Source organism: Drosophila takahashii, chromosome X (genome assembly GCF_030179915.1).
Source record: "Drosophila takahashii strain IR98-3 E-12201 chromosome X, DtakHiC1v2, whole genome shotgun sequence".
NCBI lineage: Eukaryota > Metazoa > Arthropoda > Insecta > Diptera > Drosophilidae > Drosophila > Drosophila takahashii.
Window position 1 is genome coordinate 9,100,812 of NC_091683.1, and position 24,318 is coordinate 9,125,129.

The 24,318-nt window shown below is 43.9% G+C and overlaps 8 protein-coding genes across 8 annotated transcripts; 5 read left to right on the top strand and 3 right to left on the bottom strand.

Moving 5' to 3' along the window:
- Positions 1–216: 216 nt before the first annotated feature.
- On the top strand, positions 217–2,228 carry Sap30 (SIN3-associated polypeptide 30). Its single transcript, XM_017157494.3, has 2 exons — positions 217–754; positions 1,271–2,228. Exons 1-2 carry the CDS (start codon positions 362–364, stop codon positions 1,397–1,399), a joined length of 522 nt encoding a protein of 173 aa, XP_017012983.1. The 5' UTR covers positions 217–361; the 3' UTR covers positions 1,400–2,228.
- On the bottom strand, positions 2,043–3,709 carry Rrp45 (exosome complex component Rrp45). Its single transcript, XM_017157493.3, has 3 exons — positions 3,159–3,709; positions 2,363–3,100; positions 2,043–2,298 (listed from the first exon to the last, which is right to left on the bottom strand). Exons 1-3 carry the CDS (start codon positions 3,613–3,615, stop codon positions 2,258–2,260), a joined length of 1,236 nt encoding a protein of 411 aa, XP_017012982.2. The 5' UTR covers positions 3,616–3,709; the 3' UTR covers positions 2,043–2,257.
- Positions 3,710–4,380: 671 nt separating this feature from the next.
- On the top strand, positions 4,381–8,268 carry LOC108068062 (HUWE1-associated protein modifying stress responses). Its single transcript, XM_017157455.3, has 5 exons — positions 4,381–5,012; positions 6,595–6,684; positions 6,752–6,938; positions 7,001–7,231; positions 7,488–8,268. The coding sequence occupies exons 1-5, from the start codon at positions 4,832–4,834 to the stop codon at positions 7,609–7,611; spliced, it is 813 nt and encodes a 270-aa protein (XP_017012944.2). The 5' UTR covers positions 4,381–4,831; the 3' UTR covers positions 7,612–8,268.
- A 1,683-nt stretch (positions 8,269–9,951) lies between these two features.
- LOC108068063 (NECAP-like protein CG9132) lies at positions 9,952–13,419 on the bottom strand. The gene is made up of 4 exons (XM_017157456.3): positions 13,245–13,419; positions 11,676–12,072; positions 11,092–11,297; positions 9,952–11,003 (listed from the first exon to the last, which is right to left on the bottom strand). Exons 1-4 carry the CDS (start codon positions 13,325–13,327, stop codon positions 10,952–10,954), a joined length of 738 nt encoding a protein of 245 aa, XP_017012945.1. The 5' UTR covers positions 13,328–13,419; the 3' UTR covers positions 9,952–10,951.
- Positions 13,420–13,595: 176 nt separating this feature from the next.
- On the top strand, positions 13,596–14,711 carry LOC108068106 (rab-like protein 3). The gene is made up of 3 exons (XM_017157509.3): positions 13,596–13,698; positions 13,779–14,297; positions 14,359–14,711. The coding sequence occupies exons 1-3, from the start codon at positions 13,626–13,628 to the stop codon at positions 14,625–14,627; spliced, it is 861 nt and encodes a 286-aa protein (XP_017012998.2). The 5' UTR covers positions 13,596–13,625; the 3' UTR covers positions 14,628–14,711.
- A 134-nt stretch (positions 14,712–14,845) lies between these two features.
- Rai1 (Rat1 Interacting Protein 1) lies at positions 14,846–16,361 on the bottom strand. Its single transcript, XM_017157508.3, has 2 exons — positions 15,610–16,361; positions 14,846–15,552 (listed from the first exon to the last, which is right to left on the bottom strand). Exons 1-2 carry the CDS (start codon positions 16,305–16,307, stop codon positions 15,123–15,125), a joined length of 1,128 nt encoding a protein of 375 aa, XP_017012997.2. The 5' UTR covers positions 16,308–16,361; the 3' UTR covers positions 14,846–15,122.
- Positions 16,362–16,427: 66 nt separating this feature from the next.
- Positions 16,428–18,539, top strand: LOC108068015 (uncharacterized). Its single transcript, XM_017157356.3, has 2 exons — positions 16,428–16,756; positions 16,816–18,539. The coding sequence occupies exons 1-2, from the start codon at positions 16,524–16,526 to the stop codon at positions 17,948–17,950; spliced, it is 1,368 nt and encodes a 455-aa protein (XP_017012845.2). The 5' UTR covers positions 16,428–16,523; the 3' UTR covers positions 17,951–18,539.
- A 262-nt stretch (positions 18,540–18,801) lies between these two features.
- ppk28 (pickpocket 28) lies at positions 18,802–23,193 on the top strand. The gene is made up of 4 exons (XM_017157364.3): positions 18,802–19,205; positions 19,265–19,931; positions 21,372–21,966; positions 22,446–23,193. Exons 1-4 carry the CDS (start codon positions 18,922–18,924, stop codon positions 22,829–22,831), a joined length of 1,932 nt encoding a protein of 643 aa, XP_017012853.2. The 5' UTR covers positions 18,802–18,921; the 3' UTR covers positions 22,832–23,193.
- Positions 23,194–24,318: the final 1,125 nt, after the last annotated feature.

Genomic DNA, 24,318 nt, shown 5'->3' on the forward strand with positions numbered 1-24,318 from the left:
GGGAAGTAAGCGTTGCCAGATGGTCAGATTTAAATTGGCTAATCCCCAGGTGGTTGTCTTGGCTAAATTGTTGGTATAATTGTTAGCTACTACTCTGGTCACACTAAATCGGAAGAGTTAAATAATTTCCGAGCAGCGTTGCCAGATGGTCAGATTTAGAACGGCCACTGCCCTTGGTGGTTGTCTCGGCTAAATTGTTGGTATAATTGTTAGCTACTGCTCTGGTCACACTGCCAGGCAAAAGAAAAAAAACATAAGAGAAACGGAGAAAAACAGAAACAGAGGAGGCAGCAAAAAGCAGGAAAGGATTGGATTGAATCAAATCTCGTTTTGGATTGGACAGAGCGATCCCCCCGACAGGATGAACAACGGATTTAGCACCGGCGAGGAGGACAGCCGCGGGCACACGGACCAAACCTGCTGCCTGATCGACGACATGGAGCGGTGTCGCAACCAAGCCGGCTACGCCAGCTACTCGAAGCGCATCCAGAAGACGGTGGCCCAGAAGCGCCTCAAGCTGAGCAGCGACCCGGCGGCGCAGCACATCTACATCTGCGACCACCACAAGGAGCGCATCCAGTCGGTGCGCACCAAGCGGCGTCGCAAGGACAGCGAGGACGACAGCAACGAGACGGACACGGACCTGCACGAGTTCCCCGATCTCTACCAGCTGGGCGTGAGCACGCTGCGCCGCTACAAGCGTCACTTCAAGGTGCAGACGCGGCAGGGCATGAAGCGGGCGCAGCTGGCGGATGTGAGTATTTTATAGCTTGGAAGCCAAGGATTACCCTTTGATTTGGTGACTTGAGTGGGCAGAAACCATGTGGAATCACTAGGAGTCACGGGGGTCAGTGGAGCAGATAAGATTTCCCTCTGGTTTAGTAACTTAAGTCCGAAAAAACCATGTGGAATCACTGGGATTCGATCTAATAATCACTTTAGTAGGTTATCCTTGGCCTCCTTTTGTTTACCAAGTGATTCCCCCTTCCATTTAGTGACTTAAGTGGGCAGAAACCAGGTGGAATCACTAGGAACAAAGGAAAGTTATTATAAACCTAGGATTATTCTTCCATTTAGTGACTTCAGTCCAAAGAAACCATGTCTAATTACTGGGAACCCTAGATTAGAGCTGTTGATTCGATCTTATAATCACTTTAGTAGGTTGTTTTGAAGCTCCTTTTATTGAACAAGTGTGTTTAGTATCCTAAGAAGTAGTTTTGAAGATCATTACTTCCCTTTTATTAACCTCGCAACCCCTTCTTCCCTTTAGACCATCATGAAGCACTTCAAGACAATACCCATCAAGGAGAAGGAGATCATCACGTTCTTCGTCTACATGGTGAAGATGGGCTCGAACAAGCTGGACCAGAAGAACGGCCTTGGCAACGACACCACCTGAAGGCGCGTCGGCGGGCGGAGGGAGGAGGAGGACGCCGACGACGTCTACTCCTTCTAACGCTGGCCAAACCAAACCGCCGATAAACCCTTTTCACATTGTTGCTGCATTTGCTGGACGTCGGCATTGTTTACGAAAATACGGAAATACTGATAGCGAAATGTCCCTCTCATCTGTGCACCCCCAAAACCCAAGTTTCCATACCTACACCACTGCCCGAACTCCTTTCCTCCCGGAACGACCGCCCGGAACACAAACAATGAAGAACGTGGGGAAAAAGGCAACTGGTGCTCCCAAAAAATAGTATAGCGCGATGAAACGTAAACTTAATCTAACATAAGCATGAAAGAAATTTACAAAACTAATTGTAGCCTTGGTCCGTTGTTAATAGCTCTTTATACACACACACATTACACACATTACATTAAATAAACTATGTAAATTTACAAGAGAATTAACAGAGAACACACGCAGAGAACACTCAATCAAGTAGCAATTCGTATCCTTAGGCTTTAATCGTTTGTATTATAAATCAAGTTAAGCGGGGATGGCTAGAAAACAGAGAAACAACAGAGAACAGAACACCAATAAACCTTGAACGAATCGAATCGAATTGAAGCACAATTAGACTACAAGAAATGCAATATTTAAACTTAAACATCGTCTCGTTTGCCCCGACGGGCTGGTAACATATATTTAGAGCTCTAGTTTAAGCCTAACTAAGACGAACATCGCATCGGTTGCGCATTAAACGATTTCTGTTAAAGCCTAGACTGATTTTAGCCATACATTTAAGCCTAAATAAAACTTAATAGAAAGCATTTTCACTTAACTACATGACTACTTTTGTATACATATCGGCTAGATGACTGGCTTGGCCTCCTCCTCGGAGTCGCTGTGATCTGAAAAAGAGATTTTTGGTGGTGAAATCAAATGGTTTATGCGGTTTATTTGCTTTTAGCCTACTTGGTTTCTTGGCCAATTGCTTTTTGTTGGCCTTGCTCTTGCTGCGATTCTGTTTGCCCTTGGCGCCCTTCGATGCCGATGCCTCCGAGGGCGTGGGCAGCTCCTGGGAGTCCTCATCCTGGGGCAGCCAGCTGCTCGAGTCCATGGGTGCGTCTCCTGTCTCCTGTTTGGCCTCCGGCTGAATCTCCTCGATCTCCGGCTTAGTTATGCTTACATCCACCTCCATTTTCTCACTTGCAGTAGCTGGCACTTCCTGCCTTTGCTGCCCCATCAGCTGGTTGAAGCTCAGCTTGTGCTGATTCTCGCCTATGAGAGCCACCAGTCCCTGGAACCGCCTTCCGCCCTGCTGCCGCCGCTCTTCGTCCAGCGACAGGGCCTTGCGTATGTAATCCACCAGGGATTTGGCCCTAGTCGCAGCATTGCGGGCACATTGCATGATGGTTCGCACGTTTGTGGGTGCAGTGCCTCCAGCATTCAAGGTGCAGAGCTCCTGGTAGGAGTTAAAGCTCAGGACAATCACCGAATCGGCGGCGTTCTCCTCCAGCAGCGTGGGATCCACAATGGGCTGGCCGCTGCTCTTGTAGATGCAATAGGCGACGCTCACGGGATAGTGGAGAAACAACAAAGGGATAAACTCGCGCTCCTTTTCCGTGTAAATCCGCAGCTCGTCGTCGGCAAAGGTGACATCCGGCCGGCGGAAGTGCATCAGGGCGGCCAAAGTGGCTATGGTGCTGGCATCTAAGGGAAATACAAGATTTATTGGGATTTAAGAGTAACTTTGAGTTAGTTGCCTTACCATACAGATTGCCGTCGTGATTGAGCACACTGATGTCCACGCGGATGCACCACACATGCTGCTCGGCGGCCACGCACAGGGACTCCAGGTCGACGCACCTGGAGCTGCGGAATGTGCGCTCCAGCAGCGAATTGAGGGTCAGGGATCGCTGGTCATGTGTCGTCTGTAGCTCGTCCAGAAAGGCCACCCCTCCGAGGTTCACGTTCAGCTGGAGCTTGCCCTCGTTGGGACGCGAGGTGGTCGGTGCGCCCAGGTCGCAGGTCACGTGGGTCAGCACCTTTGTGGCGCCCAGGGAAACGGCCACGGTGCCCCAATCCGCGCCGAAGGTCAGCTCCACGTCGCGGCACTCGTTGGGCCGCCGGCCGTCGAAGCGCTGGCTCTGCTTCGCCGCCAGCTGGACGAAGTTACGCTCCGGCTTCGATTTGCCCGGCTCGAAGAGATTGGAGTTCATAAACATCTTTGTTTTGGATTTCGGTTTCGAGTCGTTGGCGATTTTTGGCCGGCTTTTAAAAACGTGCAGACAACTGCTGCGGCCTTGCCACCTCGTTCGAAAAGTTAGCTGCTCCGGAACCAGTCACCGCGGAACTGGAACTACTCAAGTGCGTAATAAATTAGGCAATTTTATTATTTTTTAATTATTATTAGCTTGAGCAAACGGAACTTGAGTTTTCGATTTTTATACGCCAATATTTCAGGTTTAACTTTTATATTTAATAGCCTTCCAAGCCAGATAAATAAAAGTAATTTTATCGAATATAGTTTATAAACAGTATTATTAATCTATATGGGAGTTCATATGTATACTAGGTTCATCAAATGGCTACCTATAAAAGAATAATTTTCACTGGTTCTCAAATTAAAAACGAACCAGCTGGCCAGATTATCTTGGAATATATAACAAATATTTTACAGTACTGTTAAAATAAAAAAGGACTCAAATTAAATAAAAAGTGTTAAAAATTAACATTCAAATTTAGAAGACTTTCAAAGTTACAATGCTATTTTAATTGTGGTCTCTTTGGAACGTGGAAAGTTTGGAAATTAAATAGTTTCCCATTTTGATACTAGTATAAATTAATTTCTCTTTTTTTGCTCTACCTACTAATGCTACTGGGCCTCCATCTTTATTTTTAAGAACCCCGATTTCCCACTGGTTCGCCGGCTCAGAACTCGTTTCCGAAAATCGAACTAGAATGCAGTGCCAGCAGCGTTCGTTTGACAGTTCTTGCCCGTCTGGCAACGCCGTCGCTGAGTGTGAGTTCTTTTTTGTGCTGGTTTACAACATAAAAGTGCTGCTCGCTCGTCGTTCGTACAACAAATAAATTTAAATCACCTACAACCGGGCGGCCAGAGGAGCATTCGGCTTGCGAGGACGGTCAAAACGGTGGATAGCCAGCCGATTTCCTGGTCAAATCCAAAATCAAAACCCAGAGTTGGTCCAAAGTGCGTGCGAGTGTGTTGGTGCGTTTCGTTTCGCGTGTGTGCCAGTGTGTGTGTGCGTGTGTCGTCGTAGCAGCAGCAGCAGCAGCACCAGAAGAAGAAGAACGGGCAGCAGAAAAGGAGCAGCGGAAGAAGAAGAGAAGTAGTCCAGGCATTCGCCGGAACGGGAAAGGAACCGTAACTTGGAGCACCCGACCCGCAAGCGAGAGAGAGAGAGCGAGACGCAGAGAGAAATGCAACAACAACCGGAGTCGGGCGGCGAGGAGAGCTGGCTGGAGGAGCAGTGTCACCGCGAAATCCACGGTCAGCACGACGAATTCGAACGGGAGTACGTGCGTCAGCGGGACAACAATCTGAGCACCGTGTGGGGAGCATTCCAGGATTCGGCCACCGCCGTTGCCCAGCTGTACAGAGGTGAGGGGGTGGGGCTAGAGATCCCGTTGTCCCGTTATCCCTTCCAAGGGCGTAGGCTTTGGCTTCGGCTTCGGCTTCCAAGCTTCAACATTTTTTTCCCCCTTTTGTTACTGTTCTTTGTGTTTCCATTCTGTCTGTCTATCTGTGTGTGTTGTTTGTTTGTGTGTGCGTGTGTGTGTGTGTGCAGTCTCTCTTCAAAAATAGTTTTGGGCGAGGTATTAATAGAACAGCAAGAAGAAGAGGCGGAGGCAGCAGCCCGGCTTTCATGAAAATGCAACTCCCCCCTCTCGTTCGCTCCTCATACTACGCATTATCAAAATGCAGAAAGGGCTACAGTGTTGTTGTTGTTATTATTGTTGTTGGCGGCGGAGGGGGAGCTGCAATAGAACAGGGAGCAAAAGAAAACGAGAGAGAGGACTAGAAAAGTGAGATGGCGAGAGGCAAGTGCACTGGCAGTGGAATAGGAATAGGGAGAGGCGGAGGATGAAAAGGGCAGAGGCGTCGCCTCGAAGAATAGAATTTTTCGTTCCTCCTATTTGTTGTTGCTGCTGGGGCCCCTTTTGTTGTTGTTGTTGTTGATATCATTAATCAACATGTGAGTGCAGGCTCATCTGACTGGCTGTGCGTGTGTGTGTGTGAGGGTCGAACAGCTGTTTTGCTTTCGTCATTGTTTTCGGCTTGCGAAATGAGAAAACGGAAGGGGAATTACTCGGAAGTGAAAGATTAATCTCTCTCGCTCTCAGCTTTCCCACTGCGTTTTTTTTTATTTCATTGCAAATTACATATTTCGAGAACCTAGTGCCATCCCTCTTGCACCGCCTTCTTCCTCTTCCTCCGGTCGATAACGGCTCCTCTCGTCCTCTCTCTTCCACCCTGTCCCTGTCTCTCTCTCTCGTCCTTTTACATCCTTTCGTGCAGCAGGTGTGCTAGGAGCAGGGGTCAAAGGTGAGCGAGAGAGAGAGAGAGAGCGGCAGGGGGAAGACCGATCGACAAGTCGGACATGTTTGTTTTCATTGTTCGCCTTCCACCTAGAAATTGTTTTTGCAAGGATCTCAAGTCGGCCATTCTTTCATTCCACCTATTCTACATATCTTTCAATACTGACCTTGTTCATTTCAAAGAAATTCCATTGTAAATATGGAAATAAATATTTCACAAAATATTGTAATATTCATTTCATTTTATATAGTATCTTATATGTATAGTATATTTGATTATTTGTTTTGTAAGGGATCTGAAGTAGTTTATTATATACATTTCATATACATATACATATATTTCCACAATTTCCTTCTTAATCTAATCCATAAATTCGGATATTATAAATTCTAGGACAATAATTATATTAAAAAACAAATTCTACAATTTTATATTAAAAACCATGTTCAATAAATGATCTAGCAGTTCCGTTAAAGATCAGAAGATAGTTTAAGGACCGGTTAGATTTTTTTTTACAATATCCTTAGGCCTGTAATATGTATAATATCATCTAAAGATACCATTATATGCGAGATTTTCTAGAAATCCCTTTATTTAAAAATGTATCTCCATCTGGATTTTAACATCTCCTTATTTCTTTCAGAGCGCTCATCGAACACATTTTCCTCAGACACAGGCGCCCTTTGGCTGCCCTTCCAGACCGCAGCTGGCACTGTGACAACACTCTACAAAGGTGGGTTTGAATCGTACACTTAACCATCGAATGCCCAACTAATTCTTCTCCTCCGATCCCCGTCCAGAATCATGTGATGGTCTCAAACGCACCAGCGACGCTGCCATTCAGTGCGGCTACCAAAGACGCACTCGCGAATTGGCCGATTGGGCGCGCAGCAAAAAACGCCGGATGATAAGGCGCGAGGATCTGTTGGCCTACTTGGCCGGAAAGCCCCTACCGCCATCCAACTCCAATCCACATGCCAATCGTCGGTGAGTCGCCGTTGAAAATTGTCCTCAAAACAAAACCGATTAACCCTCTATGTTTCTTGCAGCTCGCCGAAGCCGGAGCATCATCACCAGAGCGGCAGCGGTGGCTCTGGCCTGGGATTCCACAGCTCCGGACTGGGCCTGTCCCATGGTCCGCCCACAGCAGCCGGCGGCGGCGGGCATCTGCTGTCCGCCGGAGCAGGCGGTGGCCGTCAGGAGGGAACGGTCGGTGCCCCGGGCGGCGGAATCGGCGATGATTTGCACACCTTTAAGGAGGCCTTGGTTCTGCGTCCACGGTTAGTTGAAGGCACTGCCGAAAATCCTACTTGCAAGATGATTCCAGGGAGAACTAGATTTGTGTAACCGACTTGAATGAATCAGGAAACATGAGATTGCCTTTTTTGGCAATTGCATTGAGAACGGGTTTCAGTGATCTTTCCAAAAGTTTACATATATGGATAAAACAAAGTAGAATAGGAAACTGAATAGCAATATAGCAAAGTTTACAATCCAAAACTGACTAAACTAATAAATCTTTTTAATATTTTCCAGTGGCCCCGAACTATTTGCATTTGTTGCCAACGAAATAGCGCGCCATTGCAAGCGTCCCGGCAGTCCGATCGACGACAAAATGGACATTTGCCACTACAGCAGTAAACGCCAGCGCTTCATGTAATCCAGCACCACAACTAAAACCCAAAGCCAAGCTCCCGGTCATCGAGACACCAACCCACTTCACCTTCTGGAATCGAAAAATAAAAACACTGCGCGGAAATTGCATGAGAACGGCCGATGAAAAACATAAAATGTAAATTTATGTTTAGTTTAGCGGTTTGATAGTTGCCTCTACCAACCATATATTTTTTTTTTTTATAAAAGAGACCCTTTTTCCCCCCACTCCCTGAACATACATACAGCAAATGTACGTAAAACACACAAAAATCACACATAATTAAGATTAAGTTATGTTTTAGTTAATAGCACTTAAGAAAAAAGTCATGCTGATAGTAATGACAGCAGAAGATGTTTATGTTGATGAAGATAGTGCCGCATATTGGGCATTACTACACAAACTGTTGATCATTGTCATCATGCATTACAGCAAACGGAGTGAAGAGAAGAGTTTAGGAGAAGTAGGAGTACGATATCTGTTATATGCCAGCTGTGCGTCTGAACTATGATTAAGCGAAGCAGTAATAGTGAATGGTATTGTAAAATGTATAACCCCTTTTTTTTGCGTCAAGCAAACCACAAATGAAGCTGTGTAAATAACAAAACTAAGAGACACCACAAGGAAACCGAGACAGAAATATAATGTTACATATATATACTATTTGTATATGCTACTTAAAGCCGCCTATCCCGCCTCATTTCACCCGAACCCTAACCCCAATCCAAACCCAATTTTCGAATCCCAATGCAGCTCAAGATGCTATGTGTATGTGGTGTCTTCCCCCCCCGAAACAGAAAACTAAATTCCACCTTACAAAATCTAAACTAAAAACAATGAAATTATACCCATAACTGAAAACGGGAGGATGAAGCGGAAATATAAAACTTAGATCAAACTACTGGTATTGATCTGAAAAATAGTTGTTCCCCAAAAGATCGAAATATTCGGGAAAAAGTCGAGCAATGCCAATAGTTTCATCGAGTTTTAGAGGTCCGTAAAACCCGAACGAAAACTATGATAAACAATCTGTGGTGATTGTAACTTCAAGCTAGCCAGGTTATACTATATATATACAACATCTATTTATATATAGCTATGTATATGAATAGCGCACGATGATGTAATATTGATCCACGTAGTTTGGCATATGGAATAATGAACAATCTAAAGCAAAGTGTAGAAGAAAAGAGGAAGCTGGCTAAATTAATTGTGCATCGGCGCGAAGTCAAGCGGCAGTCGAGGAGAGTCGGAAATCGAAGTCCTATGAAAATAATGCGTTGTAATTATATGTACTAAAACCTAAAGAATTATTTAAAAAAAATCCATAAAAGCTAAAAAAAAAGAACATCATTAAAAAACAACCTACAAGAAACCCGAAAACAAAATTGTAAGTTAAATAAAAACGTATGAAAAAACAGAAAAATCAAATTAAATGTGGTTTTTATTTATTTTGGGTCCCTGTAAGAATTTCTAATCCTTTATAGTTTTTCAACGTCCAATCCTATTTTTCCAATGAAATAAATAGCCTCTGCAATTTCACATTGAAATTCATTGCTATTTTTATTTCGTATTTCATTAATATTAATTACATTTTGTATATATCTTGTGTGTATATATATATGTATATATAATTTTATTTCCATGTAATTTATGTTTCGTTTGTTGATTTTGTTGACTGCTCAAAGCTGGCGAATATGTTTGTTTCGAAGGTTATCTCAAGTGAGCTACGAAAGTAAAACGGGAGCCGCATCGAAAGAAGTCCTGTTTAGCAGCTCTGGGATTCTCAAACTCCACCGAAAACGCAAATCAATGAAAACAGCGTGTTTCACAAACGAGGGTCCAAAATATGATAGAATGGTATTGATGATATCGAATGGTTAAAACCGAAAGTATTCGTATAAATTCTGAAGAGTTCAGATCTCAAAAGCTTGCAACGAGATATATTTATAATGGGTTTTAGGATGTTTCCCTAATGCAAAAACAAAAGTTTAAAGTATTTTGTCCATTAAATAAAGGTAAAAATAACCCCGAAAAAATAGTAAAAACCCAATGAAATATTGCGAAACCCGCTGTCTCCAAAGAACAGGGTTTCACATAGGTTTATAGCGGGTAAAGCGATGTAAATGTGTGCCAGATGCAGCTCTTATTGTAAACATTTATGGAACAAATAGAACTCGCTTATTTTTTTTTCAGTTTTTTTTTTGATATTAGATAATCTTTCAACAGCAACAGAAACAAGAGACCGGAACACAGGGTTTCGTCTAGCATAGTTGTGGGATATTGATTTGGGGTGGTGGGGAATCGATTTCTCGGGGCTCAAACAACAATTCAGAGTTAGCAAGATTTCCTTCTCTACAATTATGTGGTTTATTAAATACATATGGATATTTCTTCATATTGTATATTATATATATAATTCATTTGATTTACTTAATTGCTATGCATGTGTGTGCCACTTTAAAACAGAAAAAAAATATATGCTCCATGTTCCCGAATTGCTATTCTCTCGAGTTTTGTGGAATCGAAATGACCAAGATTTAGGTTTATCCTTCGATACATTTGAATTGGCAAAAGAGGCGTGCAAAGAAATCTCGATCTATGGCATATCGATTTATGTTCTCTATTCTTGGTTGAATCAATTTCGATCTCACGTCATTCGATCGAAGGCGAAAAGGGGAACAGGATGATAGATCTGTGTAATTTCTCGTATTCCATATTAGGTAGGTGCGAAACAAGTTGATCAGGGGGGAATTTGGAGGAGAGTTAACAATAAATTAGATTGGTATGTAATGCGTCCTATCTCTCATCTGCGGAATGTCCTTTCACGTGCGTGTGTATGTTCGTGTGTAAGTACTCAAGACTTGAATATTTCACTTTAGTTTAGTTTTTGCAGTGTTCGTGTTCGTGTATAACTTGATTTAAACTTAATTCGCTTCTTTACTCGCATTATCTCGACTTTAACAAATTACATTTTAGAATAATTCCCATACAAATTATCGTTATCTTCATTTATACAATTAACAACCAGGCTAAATAGTTCGCTACAAATCCCCGCCCACTGAGAACTCTCCCTCTCTCATTCTATCTCTTTCTCTTTACCAATTAGAGCGAGAGGCAAGTATGGACGGGGAAACTAATACACAATTTCAATTTAATTAAAAAACTTTAACTTTAACGCGTGACGCCTTTGCTGAATGTTCTGTTCAATCTTTTGGTCGTATTCAAAACGAAAATAATATGCTGGCAAATTGTGGATATAAAAAAACATCTGAAGAGTCTTAAAACATAGGGTTCTGGGGGGGGCGTAGAAGCGCAGCAGCAGCAGGAACAGGAGGATGTTTACTTAGAACTGCACCCAGTTGGCATTGGCCGAGTTCTGTTGTCCTTGGTTTCCACTGAAAAGAGGAGTATTTAAAACTTTGTTCTAATGATCTGAAGAATTCGCGGTACAGAAGAGGCGTTAATTGCGTAGGCTGAACTCACCCGGCGGATGCATAGTCGGTCCACTCGGATCCTCCAGCGGCGGGTCTGTGGGCGGGCGAGACGCCGGGACTTTGCCGCACCGTCGTGGCTGCGGCGGCGGCCGGTGGTGGAGCGATCTTGCCGAGGCCCCCAGGCGGCGGTGGCAGGACGCCCGAGGAGCCCTTGTTCTTGCCAGTGCGCGAGGATCCCTCGGAGCCATCCTTTTTCTGGAATAAAAAAGATTAATTTAATATATTTAATATAGTTGATACTTTTAACTAATTATCATTTTTAAGATATTTTCACATTTTTCCTCGCTTACTTCCTTAATTACTAACATCAAATATTTTATAGATTTCTAATTACTATTATATTATTTTTAAATTTTTTTTAGGTTTGAAAAATATATATTTAAAGACCAGAATCACATTCCTATCATAACAATGATCCAATTGCAGCCGTTGAGATAAGCTGATTCAACAGAAAATAAAATGGAATGCGCACATCTTCAGCCAGATGGCTTTTAAAAACGAAAGATTGCATATGATATATGATACATCTTATCTTATATTTTGTATTTTTAGAGATCTGTTAGCTGAACCCACCGTTATCCTCATGTTGATCTTGATGGTCTCGCCCTCCTTGAATCCCAAATCCAGCTCCTGCTTGGGCTCCGTCTTCTCCTTTTCGATCTGCTCCTGGTTCTTCACCCACTTGAAGTGATCCTGCAGCGCCACATTCAGATCGAAGGAGTCGGACCGATCCCCGAATCCGAGGCCGAGGAACGCCGACCGCCCGTTGTCGTCCTGCACCCGGATGACAAAGTACCGGGAGCTGTCGGAAACCGCCTCGATGGCCACGCCGGGATATGTGTCGATGGGGCAGTTGGCGAACAGGGCGCCACTGGTCTTGTCCTCCAGCTTGAGGACGACGGCGGTGCCCTTGGCCACCAGTCGCATCCTGCCCGTCCAGGTGGGCTCCTTCAGGTTCCAGTCTGCCGCCCTGAGAATTGAAAATTAATAACATAAATTAGAATTAATATTCAAATTATAGTTTTGAAACCAAGCAGAGCATTATCATATTCTGGGGAAATGGTATTAGTTGCGAACGACATTTGCTTATCTGTTGGTTTCTATGCAAGAAATATTTTTTTATTTATCAAGTTCCTAGCTAAAGTAAAATTATCTGGGAGTTCATATCTCATTTATTAGAAACAGATACTAATTACATTCAGTATTATAGTTAAACCTCTTTTACCACTGGAAATGAGATCATTTCGCATATATTATGATCCTAAGATAATAAATTATACATATTTTCTATATAAAAGTATAGCCGCTAAAGAATTAATCTGTATAAAATACAAAATATCTGGGAATACATATCTCATTTATAAGAAACGGATACAGTATTATAAGATAAACCTCTTTTACCAATAAAAATCAGATAATTTTCCATATATTACGATCCTAAGATGGCAAATCTTTCATATTTTCTATATAAAAGTATGGCCACTAAAGAATTAATCGGTATAAAATATAGATTCTTGATAAATGGTCACTTATTACATGATATATATGCCATAAATTACTATAGAGAATGTGGTTCTTGTAGATTGTTGCACCAGTCGACTGATTAATGGGGTTTCTGAGGGATAATTCCCGTAATACCCCCAATATTCGAGGTATTCGGTTAATTTGTGTTATTTGCTCACCTGAGCGCAGTTAACTGTGAAATAAACAGCAACAAAAGGAAAACAAAGAGAGCTGCAATAGCAACAATTACACACACGCCAGCAGAGCTTTTATATTTTCTTTTTTTTTTGGATACGTGTAAGTGAAAATGTTCAACAACAATAATTGCACGGAAAAAAAAATCAATTGGAATTGAACTTCAGAGGCAAAGGAACAACAACAACAACAACAACAACAACAACGGGAAGAAGTCGGGGTGCCTTTAACCTTGGCTAAAAAAAAACATAATTAATGCATTCTTACACCCCCAAAAACACCCATGATATACGCACATACATACGTACTTATATGTACGCACATATATGTGCAGTGTGGGGGCGTTGAAATGCACGAAAAACTTTCAGTTTTTGGACCTTTGAGAAAGGGGGCGAAAACGAAAAGAGTAGTCACCTTTTTTTCCGTTCCGATTTGTCGACTCACCTATAGCCTCGATTGCTCGCACGGGGCGGTATTTTGTAGATAAACACCTCCGGCTTAACGATCAGCACACTTTCGTATTCCATCTTTTTCGAAATTCAACTATTTTTGATTTTGTTTATTATCTCAATTTTGCCAAGTGTTTTTTTTTAAGCTTTGGGGCTAGTGTGACCGTGTCTGGTACTCAATACCGCTTAGCGGGGAGGGATATACTAAAAACGAAACGATGAGAAATAGTTAAATAATAATAAAATAATTTAATAATAAGAATAAATTAATAGTAAATATTTACGATCTAACAAATTCAAAGACTTTCCATATATTTGTAATATTTTATCAATTAGTTCTGATGTATTTTGGTATATTTTACAGACCCTTATTTGAATGCGCCTGCCATGGTCACACTGCAGAATGGCCATGAACAACCGGGTGCGGATTGTTGTTGTCGGAGATTCGGGTAAATATTGGCCACAGACGCCTCCGACCACTGGCCACCGGTCACTAATCCTCTCGAGAATCGTTTCGCCCCCTCCGCAGGCGTGGGCAAGACCTGCCTGACGCACCTGATCGCCCACAACGAGTCGCTGATCCGACCTGGCTGGACGGTCGGCTGCAACATCCAGGTGAAGATCCACGAGTTCAAGGAGGGCACCGCCCGCCAGTGCCCCTACTTCGTGGAGCTCTTCGATGTCGGCGGCTCGCTGAGCCACAAGAACACCCGCAGCGTCTTCTACACGGGCGTCCATGGGATCATATTGGTCCACGACCTGACCAACGGCAAGTCGCAGGAGCAGCTGCTCGACTGGCTGTACGAGATCGTCAACAAGGAGGGCAAGGACACGTACAAGTCGCGCGGCAGCTCCCTGCCCCCCTCGCCGACCACCCCGCTGAGCAGTTTCTCCTCAAATACCTCTGGCACCGATGGACACATCCGTTTCGACATGGAGGAGTTCCTGGGCGCCACGCAGACGCCCATCCTGGTGATGGGCACCAAGCTGGACCTCATCGACGAGAAGCGCCAGCCGAAGACGGCGGTGAAGAAGGCGGGCGGCATTGGTGCGTCTATCTATCCATTTAAACCAATATATCCGCTTTATATTTGGCTTATTTCCTTCAGCCGACAAGTGTGGCGCCGAGGAGATCTGGCTGAATTGCCGGGACAACCGCAGTCTGGCCGCCGGCACCACCGATGCCGTGAAGCTGTCCCGCTTCTTCGACTGTGTGATCGAGAAGCGGGAGTCCCTGGGCGGCAGCGGAGGTCATGTATTCGGAATGGGCGGCGGCTTCACCGCTGGCGGTCCGCCGGACAGGCGTCGCTATGGTCCGACCGTCGGCAAACTGGAGCCCAGTGCCGTTCCCCTGCTGGAGACCGACGACCTCAAGTGATTAATGCATTCAATGTTAGCTTTAAGTCAGGTTGTACATCTTTTATATCGTGCGATAATCATTAAAATCGAAAGGCAATATTTATACATTGTTTTTAAGCAAGTTCTTAGTTCTAGAAAGATTAATTAGTCTTTTACTAAGCAGACAAACTTATATTTATTAGTAAATCTTATCGTTATATTCTATTTTAGTTTCTTATTAAGGAATTGTGGAAAATACTTCCCAAATTTATTGGTTTTATGGTAGACTTGACTGATTTAAGTTAAGAGCCTTAATTATTTATCCCGCCTTGAGCATTTCGCGATACCAGTACATCTTTTATATGGTAAATGCAATATTTATGCATTGTTTTTAAGCAAGATCTTAGTTCTAGAATGATGAATTAGTCTTTTAAATTAGTAAATCTTTTCCTAAGATTCTATACTAGTTTATTATTAAGGAATTGTTTTAGTTTAATGGTTGACTGGAGTGACTTAAGTTAAGAGCCTTAATTATTTATTCCGTCTTGAGCATTTCGCGATACCAGTCCGGCAGGATCTGGTGTTCCGGGCCGCGCAGCACCTCGTAGTTGGCCATTCGGTCCCGGAAAGTCACCTGGACGACGGCCAAGGGATCGTCGAGGGCCACCAGCAGCTCCTTGAGCTTGCGCAGGAACTGCTCAAGGAACCAGGCCATGGCCGATGGACTCCACGGCTTGTTGCGGGCCAAACTGCGGACGTCGTACTCCTTGATCTCCTGCACCAGCCCCCGGGAGTCGCGCAGTCCCGCGTAGATCGTCTGGATGCCCACCAGGAACGACTGGCTCCACCAGTTGGCCGACTTGTAGTTGTCGAAGCTGCGCAGCTGCTTGTGGTTCATGTTGTGGGCCGAGGTCTTCAGCTCCACGAATTTCAGCGAGTCCAGCACCTTGGGATCCTTGAAGTCACTAAAATGAAGGGGATTTTCAAGCAATCAAAAGACTCCATCCGAGAGATAAACTCACACTGGTTCCTTGCTGACCACACAGTCCATTTCGGCGCCGAAGAGCAGCCTCAAACCGGCCAGCTGTCCCCGGAACATGGCCATAAACTCCTCCGCCTCGTTGACGGGCACATCCGTAACCGGTTTGCCCTGCGCCTCCTTGCTGGTCACATACTGCTCGAACTTGAAGCCCCACGAGCACATGTCCAGCTGGCCCCGGGTCATGCTCTCGCTCTCCAGCCGCTGCTCCGGCGTCTCCTCCTTGGCCATGTAAATGGTGCCGTTCAGCCGGGTGGCCTTGATGCGGAACTCGCGGTTCCACTCGTACTGCATGCACATGATCTGGCGCAGGATGCCGCGCAGCGTCACAAAGTCGGTGTCCAGGGTGAAGGCGTGGGGATCGGAGTGGCGCCGCCGGAGCAGCTGCTCCTTGTGGTGCCGGATGTAAAGGAGAACGAATTCCAGGTCCTTGGTGGCGAAGTCCGTGGACTTACGGATCACGTCCTCTATACCCGCATTCAAATCGATGGGCAGCGGGGGCCAGGGTGGCCCAACCAGGTAGCTGGCCCCGCTGGCGTCGTCCACATAATCCCGGCGAGCGTCGATGCTGCAGACGCCGATGCATTCCGGCCGGCTCATCGAGGGAAAGGGGCGATCGAAGCGGGCGCCGTGCCGGTGCTGGTGCCACGGCACGTTGATGACTCCCCTGTTGCCGTACATTTCTCCAGAGGATCAGGAGTCCAAATCAAATTACCCGGAAATTAGTATAAAAATACTAAAAGACGAAAAATTGCCTAAAACTCCCTAACGCCTATCCAGGCCTTTGGTATTAATTTCGGTATATAAACTAGTATATAAATACTGAGAATCCCTGCGAGAGGGCTGGATTTAATTTGTTTACTGCATTTATTTGGTGACCAGCAACGTGATTGGCCAATGAAGCACCTCCTGGAGGATCCCCTGGTCCTGGCCGACCTGCAGGCGCTGCCGGAAAAGTCCGGCATTGTGGAGGAACGACGGCAGGCTGCCAAGAATCCGGCCGAGAACTGCGCGCCCCCCGATGAAGTGACCGATTCTGGGGAGGATGTGCAGCGAGAGCAGGACACTCTCTGCCGCTTGGCCTGCAGCCTGCACAAGCTGTCCAAGGAGGATCACATAGTCATCGATCGGTGGGTAGTACTCACTTAGTTCGCCTATTAATCCTCAATAACCCTGTAATCCTTTACAGAAAGCGCAATCAGGTGATTCGCACGGATGCCAGGACCCAGCAGATGACCATTTATCGCTGCCCGGATCCCGGTGGCATGGGCATTCGTCCGCCGGTGGCGAGAAATGCCCAAAATCCGCCGCCCAAAGTGGGCAGACCCCTGAAAAGGGTCAGCGCCATGGTGTCCGCTGCTCCGGCGGCCAAGAAGCAGCCGCCGGCGGAGGAAGAGCCCGCTCCCGACACGCACCGCACGCGCTCCGGTCGCCAGGTGCGCAGCTCCATGCCGCGGCCCGCTCCCGTAGTCAATGCACCCGCCGCGGAGCCCACTTCCGCTCAGATGCTGGAGATGCTGGTGGCCGATTTGCGGGACAAGGACTACCGGGCACCCAAGCCGGAGCCGGAGACCAAGAGTGAACCCTGCACAACGAACCCTGCACCTCGGGCCGTGCCCAAGAATGCCGTTTGCCCCGGCTGTGGAAAGATCTTCCTGGGCCGCCGACTGCAGCGTCACTTTGTCAAGTTCCCGGAGCACATGCCACGTCCTGGTGCTACAGCACCGCCGCCTCCTTCCGCCACGCCCTCGCTATTTGGCCTCCTGACGGCCCAACTGCAGCGGCACTCGCATCTCAGCGAGGAGCAGCGCTCCGATCTCTTCCTCAACGAACTCAACGACTTTGTGGAGCAGCTGCAGCTGCGCAGCCAGCGGCTCATCCGGAATACCTCGGGATTGCATTTCGTAAATGCCCGGATTGCACGCGTTCTGGGCATTCCCGAGGGTCAGTACGCGCTGGACATGTCTGCGATGGAATCGCCGCAGGCTCCCATGCCCGAGATGGATGGCGCCGGCGGAGGAGCCCGCAATCTGGTGGTCTACGCCGAGCTGAGCATGTCGCTGGACGATCCGCTCACGGACGAGGCTGCCCAGCGTCTCAATCTGTCCGCGGGCGGGCAACTGCATCCGCCGTCGGAGGAGAGCCTGCTAAGGAATGTCAGCGATCTCATGCAGCCGCCGGTGGCAGCTGCTCCAACGACCGTAAATCATGGCTACGATCATGCCAGCGACAATGCCGTGGAGGCCCTGACCATGAAGGAGACGCCCAATGCGGAGGCCATTCTCGATCTCAACGTGGACTTCTTCCAGTTCAATCCTAATTAGATGCGACACGTAGTTTCTGAATTAAGAACTTTTAAACCACTTTTTTTTAAATCTGTATTATTAGTTCCTGGAAAAATAATCATTATGAAATTTAAGATTTTTTTCTAAATTAGAAAAACTTGAAAATGAATCATTATATTTGAAATCTGCATTCTATTTGTTTTCCTGAATTAACTGAATTAAAGAAAATGCAAATGTAAATATATACGTAAGAAAGGAATTATTTTATTTTTAAGTTTTTTAAAGATTAATATTCAAAAGAAAATGATTGTGAAATGGTAATTCATTTGTTTTGAATGCATGAATCAAGTTGAAGATGTTTTATGTAAATACATAAACAATATAGTTTTATATTTTGTATTTTATGATACCTAATTCACTATCGTTCTATAATAAGGTGCCTCGCCATAGAATTATTTTGTATATATATGTACTATGAAGGAAAATCAAAATATCCACCATTAGTATGTTAGTGTTAATGGCTGAGAGGGGCAAGAATGCCCCTGCCTGATTGATATTATTTATGAAGTACTTAACTGGCTCACGAAAGATGCCCATTAAATGAATTTTGCCACACTGAGTTTTGAAATGAATGTGTTATTATTTGCGGCAACATTTGGCGCCCATACAAATTCTTGACCAATTTAGATTTTAGATTTGTTTCCAAATTTATGAGCTATTTTAAGCGCACTTATATTTTTAATTTTTTATTATATTTTTGATAACTCTAACTAAAATATTAAGTTATTTTTTTAATTTATATTTCATATTTATTTCCAGAATTTAAATTTAAAAATGCAATTTCTGTTAGTGAATAGCGTGCGTGCATCCTTGTTTACTTTCAAGTGTAAACTTTATCTATGCCTGATTTTCGACATTTGCGGATTGCAAAAAGGGGGCCAAAATCAATTTGGCAGTTATCACAGCAAATGGACGACCTTGTTTGCCTTGGGTCAATATGATTACGCCTGATGACCGCAATGGAAATGTGCAAGTGCAAATGGAGTTGTGACCTCTATAAATACTGGCGATCCGCAAACTTCGGGATACAGTGCATCATGAGGCGGTTGACGGACAGCAGGCGGCGTCACAGTGGCTCCTCGATGTGGCGGAGGGATTCCCAGGATTCGGAGGACGATGAGCAAACCATCTGCAGCTGTGCGGCGATCAAGAGGAGTGTGGTTTACTACCTCAAGAACAGCACGCTGCATGGGTTAAAGTACATAGCCGAGGAGAGCATCACCATTCCGGAAAGGTTGGTTAATTGTTTAAAAATTATTTAAAATTATTTAAATAAAATATACCTATTTTCAGGGTCTTCTTCGGCATTGCCTTTGTCCTGGTGGTGATCCTCTCCGGGTTCTTCATCTCCAACGTCTACGTCAAGTGGAGCGCCTCGCCGATCATCATTTCGACCAGCGCCAAGCAAAAGCTGACCAGCAACATGCCCTTTCCGGCCATCACCATCTGCAATCTCAACCAGGCGCTGCTCAGCCAGGTGGATCGCATTTCCCGCACCAGCACGAACTTCTCCCTGCTGATGGGCCTGTGCGACCAGGGCGGGGACACCACTATCTCGTACATCGGCACCTGGAAGTACTTCAAGGCGATCCTCGTCGAGGTGGCCCAGCCGTGCGAGAAGATGCTGCTCTACTGCAGCTTTGGTTCGCGCGAGGAGGAGTGCTCGCTGCTCTTCAACTCCATCCTCACGGACGACGGGCTGTGCTGCAACTTCAATGCCCTTGACCCATCGTATCTCATTCGGAACTATAGCGACGACGTGAGGTGGGAGCCGGCACAGCCGAATTCCCGCTACGAGCCCATCGACTGGACGCCGGAGAAGGGCTATGCCCGCAAGCTGCCCGAGTTCTACTACCCGCGCACCTCGGGCGGCACTGGCATCCGGATGGGCCTGACCGTCGTGCTGAACGCCTCCATTGCGGAGTACTACTGCACCAAGTCCATGAGTGTGGGCTTCAAGGTGAGACTGTTAGTTATTACTTTTATATTATAGGTATTATAAGCCGTCAGTATTTAAATTGGGTTAATTGTTTCATATTTTTAAATGTTTATGTTTTAAATGTTTAAACATATTTATTTTTCTGATTTTTCTTGTTAAAATAAAATTTGTGCAAATTTTCAATATTTTTATAAATGTCCAGGTTTTAATGCCAATCGATTTTAAATTTAATAACGAGTTCAGAAATGTATGACAATCCAAATTTGGATCAATATTTCCATTGTTATGATAAAAAAGCGAATTATTTTTTTGTTAATAATTGGAATCTTGGTTTTTGGTAAAAATTTTAATTTTTTCTGTTTGTTTTTTTGCTGTAACTTGGCCAAAAATGGTCCTACACCAACAATACATACTGTTTTGAACAGATAACAAAATAGCAAATAAATCCATGACACTTTCCGGGTGGTCTTGTTAAAATAAAATTTTTGCAAATTTTCATTTTTTTTGTAAGGGGATACATCATGATTTTTTGCGAAAAATGTCAAAAAAATAAAATGTCTAGATTTAAATGCCAAATTTTAAATTTAATAACGAGTTCGGAAAGGTATGACAATCCAAATTTGGATCAGTATTTCCTTTGTTTCAGCGAAAAAACGAAACATTTTTTTTTGGAAAATTCGCAATTTCGGTTTTTGACAAAAATAGCAATTTTTCCTTTATGTATTTTTGCTGTAACTTGGCCAAAAATGGTCCTACACCAAAAATACATACTGTTTTGAACAGATAACAAAATAGCAAATAAATCCATGACACTTTCCGGGTGGTCTTGTTAAAATAAAATTTTTGCAAATTTTCATTTTTTTTTGTAAGGGGGTACATCATGATTTTTTGCGAAAAATGTCAAAAAAATAAAATGTCTAGATTTAAGTGCCAATCGATTTTAAATTTAATAACGAGTTCAGAAAGGTATGACAATCCAAATTTGGATCAATATTTCCTTTGTTTCAGCGAAAAAACCAAATATTTTTTTTTGGAAAATTCGCAATTTCGGTTTTTGACAAAAATAGCAATTTTTCCTTTATGTATTTTTGCTGTAACTTGGCCAAAAATGGTCCTACACCAAAAATACATACTGTTTTGAACAGGTAACAAAATAATAAATAAATCCAAGACACTTTCCGGATGATATTGTTAAAATAAGGGGGTACATCATGAAAAATGGCAAAAAAATAAAATGTCCAGGCTTAAATGCCAATCTATTCGAAATTTAATAACGAGTTCAGAAAGGTATGACAATCCATATTTGAATCAATATTGTTTCGGCCAAATTACTAATATTTTTTTTGGAAATATAAGTCATTTTCTAAAATTTCGAAAATATTTTTGTTATTTTAGAAACGTTTATCAAATATAAAAAAATAAAAAAAATAATGTTTATGTGCGTTTCTAACCATTAAAAAGGTCCTCGTCCACAATCCGGCCGAGCTGCCGAAGGTGAGCAACTACGGATTCGTGGTGACAGCCGGACGAGAGGCTCGGATTCCCATCGAGCCGGTCTACGAGGATGCCCTGCCCACGATACGGACCATCAAGAAGTCGGTGCGTCGCTGTCTGTTCTCGGACGAGAACGATTTGGCCTACTACCGGACGTACTCGCGCAAGAACTGTGAGCTGGAGTGCGAGGCCAAGCTGCTGCTCCGCGAGTGCAGCTGTGTGCTGTACTACCTGCCGCGGATCGATCCGCTGGCCAGGGTGTGCGGACCCAACGACAACCAGTGCACCGATCGGGTGCAGACGGAGATCGAGTCCTCGATGACGAACCTGTCCTGCGAAAGCTGCTGGCCGGGCTGCTTCGAGCTCACCTACAAGGCAACCCTCTCGACGGCCTCGATCGTCTCGGATCCGCGCTTTCAGGCCGGCGAGAACTTGCCCGACTATATCTTCCACGGACCATATAGCAACGCCAGCGAGATCTCCATCCTGCACTTCTACTACATGACCAACATATTCCGCAGCACCACCAAGTCCGAAATGTTTGGCTTTACCGAGTTTTTGTGTGAGTTTTTGCTATAATAAGAGTTTTTAATATTTAATGATAAGAAAATGGGAATAAAGGAAGAAATACCAAAGATTGTTTGAGTTTCGAAAAAAATTTTCTGCAGCTATTTTCATAAATACCTAACAATGTTCTTGTTATAAATGAATCATTTATCATACAAATGAATTTTTACTAAACTTGTTTGATTTTCTTCCTTTTAATTACCATTATACATTTATTTTATGAATATATTTACTTAAACACTTCTTATCCAATTTTTGGGTAAGTTTTTTCTACAATACGAGTTTTAATATTTAAAAAATGGAAATTCTTAGAGTTTAAAAAATCATAATATCCTACTTATAAATGAATAATTTATAATACAAATGAGTTTATACAATAGTTCTTATTTTTAATTTTCTTCTTTTTAATTACTATATATTTATTTATTTTATGAATATATTTATTTAATTTACTTATATTCCCCTATCTTTCAGCGAACACTGGCGGCCTTCTGGGTCTCTTCATGGGCTTTAGCATTTTCTCGGTGATCGAGATATTCTTCTACATCACCGTGCGTCCGTACTGCGCCTCCCGGACGCTCCGGCAGCGTCACAAGCGTCGTCTGGAGCAGCTGCGCTGGCTGACTCCGGTCCGGATGCCCGGCCGTCGGATTCTACGCCGAACTCGAGGCGTTTTCGCCCGGAATCCCAATCCCAATTCAAATCCAAATCCCCCGCCGCCCGCCTACAGTGATCTGCAGAAGAGCCGCGGGAAGCTGGGAAAAGGGGTGGCAAACAAGAGGAGTCTCTGGCAGACGTTGCAAGTGAGGCCAGTGGATCGCCCGGATGTGGAACCACCCGTATATCCGTACCTGAATTGAGTTTATATCGGAATACACAGAGAAAAATAGCTAAAGTACTAAAACATTTCCCTAGTTTGATATAGAATTCCTTTTTTCCTTGCCTTTATTGAAAGTTAAAGAAAAAATCAAGGATTTCACAGCCATTATAATATTTAAAAATATTATAAGAAATCGCTGTTCTCCCTCTGTAGTTTCCTATTTTCTATGTTCTTATTTATTGTTCTGCTTGCAGAGTCCAATGTTTATGGCCCAGAAAACTGTACAACAATAAATAGACCAGCGGCAAAGACAACAAAGCAGGCCAACGAACGCCGAATCCATGGGTGGCGTGACCTCAGCGGGCACTGAAAAAAAATATTATAACATTTGTTATTCAAGAAATATAAATATAGATCCGATAAAAACCAAATGTTTAAGAATCAAACCTCATAAGCAAGATACGAATCAAGGAGCTAAAATATTATTTACCCTTATTACGTACCCCTGTTTTTCGCTGCGTGTTAAATAGGAGAAAAAAGGGGCGGGAATGTGGGACAATACCGGAAACTTGTACCGCGCCCACTGCGATTGCGGATATCGGATAATGGCGCTAATCGCCACGCGACTCCAATTTTAATTGATACCTCACTCAGTTTCACCGGCTGCCCTTGCCGAGCTCAAAAGGTCGCTTGATTATGGAGTTGACTTGAAAACGTTAAAAGGAAAATTTAAAATATTTACCTGCTATATTGTACCTAATATTAAATAATTTTAATATATTTTTTTGTAGTATAAATCATCTAATTTTTTAGTTTCTAAAATTTGTATTTGAAATATTTTTACTTATTTATATATTTATATATATTGTTGAAGACCATTCAGAATTCACCTCATTAATTGACTTGCCCTTCTTTTGCTTTTGGCTTGGTTGTGCCAATTGAAGCTTAATTGAGAGACAATTTTGGTATTGGCCAAATTTCGTTCGGGAATTTTTTTGTTGGCCAACGAAATTCGAACATGAAACGAGCAAGAATTTCACAGGGCTGATGTCACTTCTTGGTTTATTCCGGATTTTTACGAGCTGTTTTCCGGGGGGCGGGAGTGATTGCGACTGTGTGGCCAAGTGACACCACTCGAGTCGGGCCGAATGCTCTGTGGGATCTCCTGAAAATCCTCACCCATCAATGTCAAGTGGTCGAGTGGGTCTGTTTCTGTTTCTGCGAGTTCCCAAGTTCCCGAGTTCTCGACTTCACATCTCACATCGCTCTAAGTACATAAGTGCCTCATTTTGCCAGCTATTCCCCCTCCCTTGTAATATTATTTTTGTATTTAAGATACTCCCCCTTTTCATCCACAGTTTATTTTCCTTTTTTTCCTTTTCTTGTGGTAAACCCCGCCACCCGCCGATCTTTATTACACGGCCAGATGGAATATCTCACATAGCGCTTCCAATTCTCTTTTCAATTTTCCATTTTCAGCTTTCGTTCTTCGATTTTGGGATTTTCCTCTTCTCGAATGGGGATTGT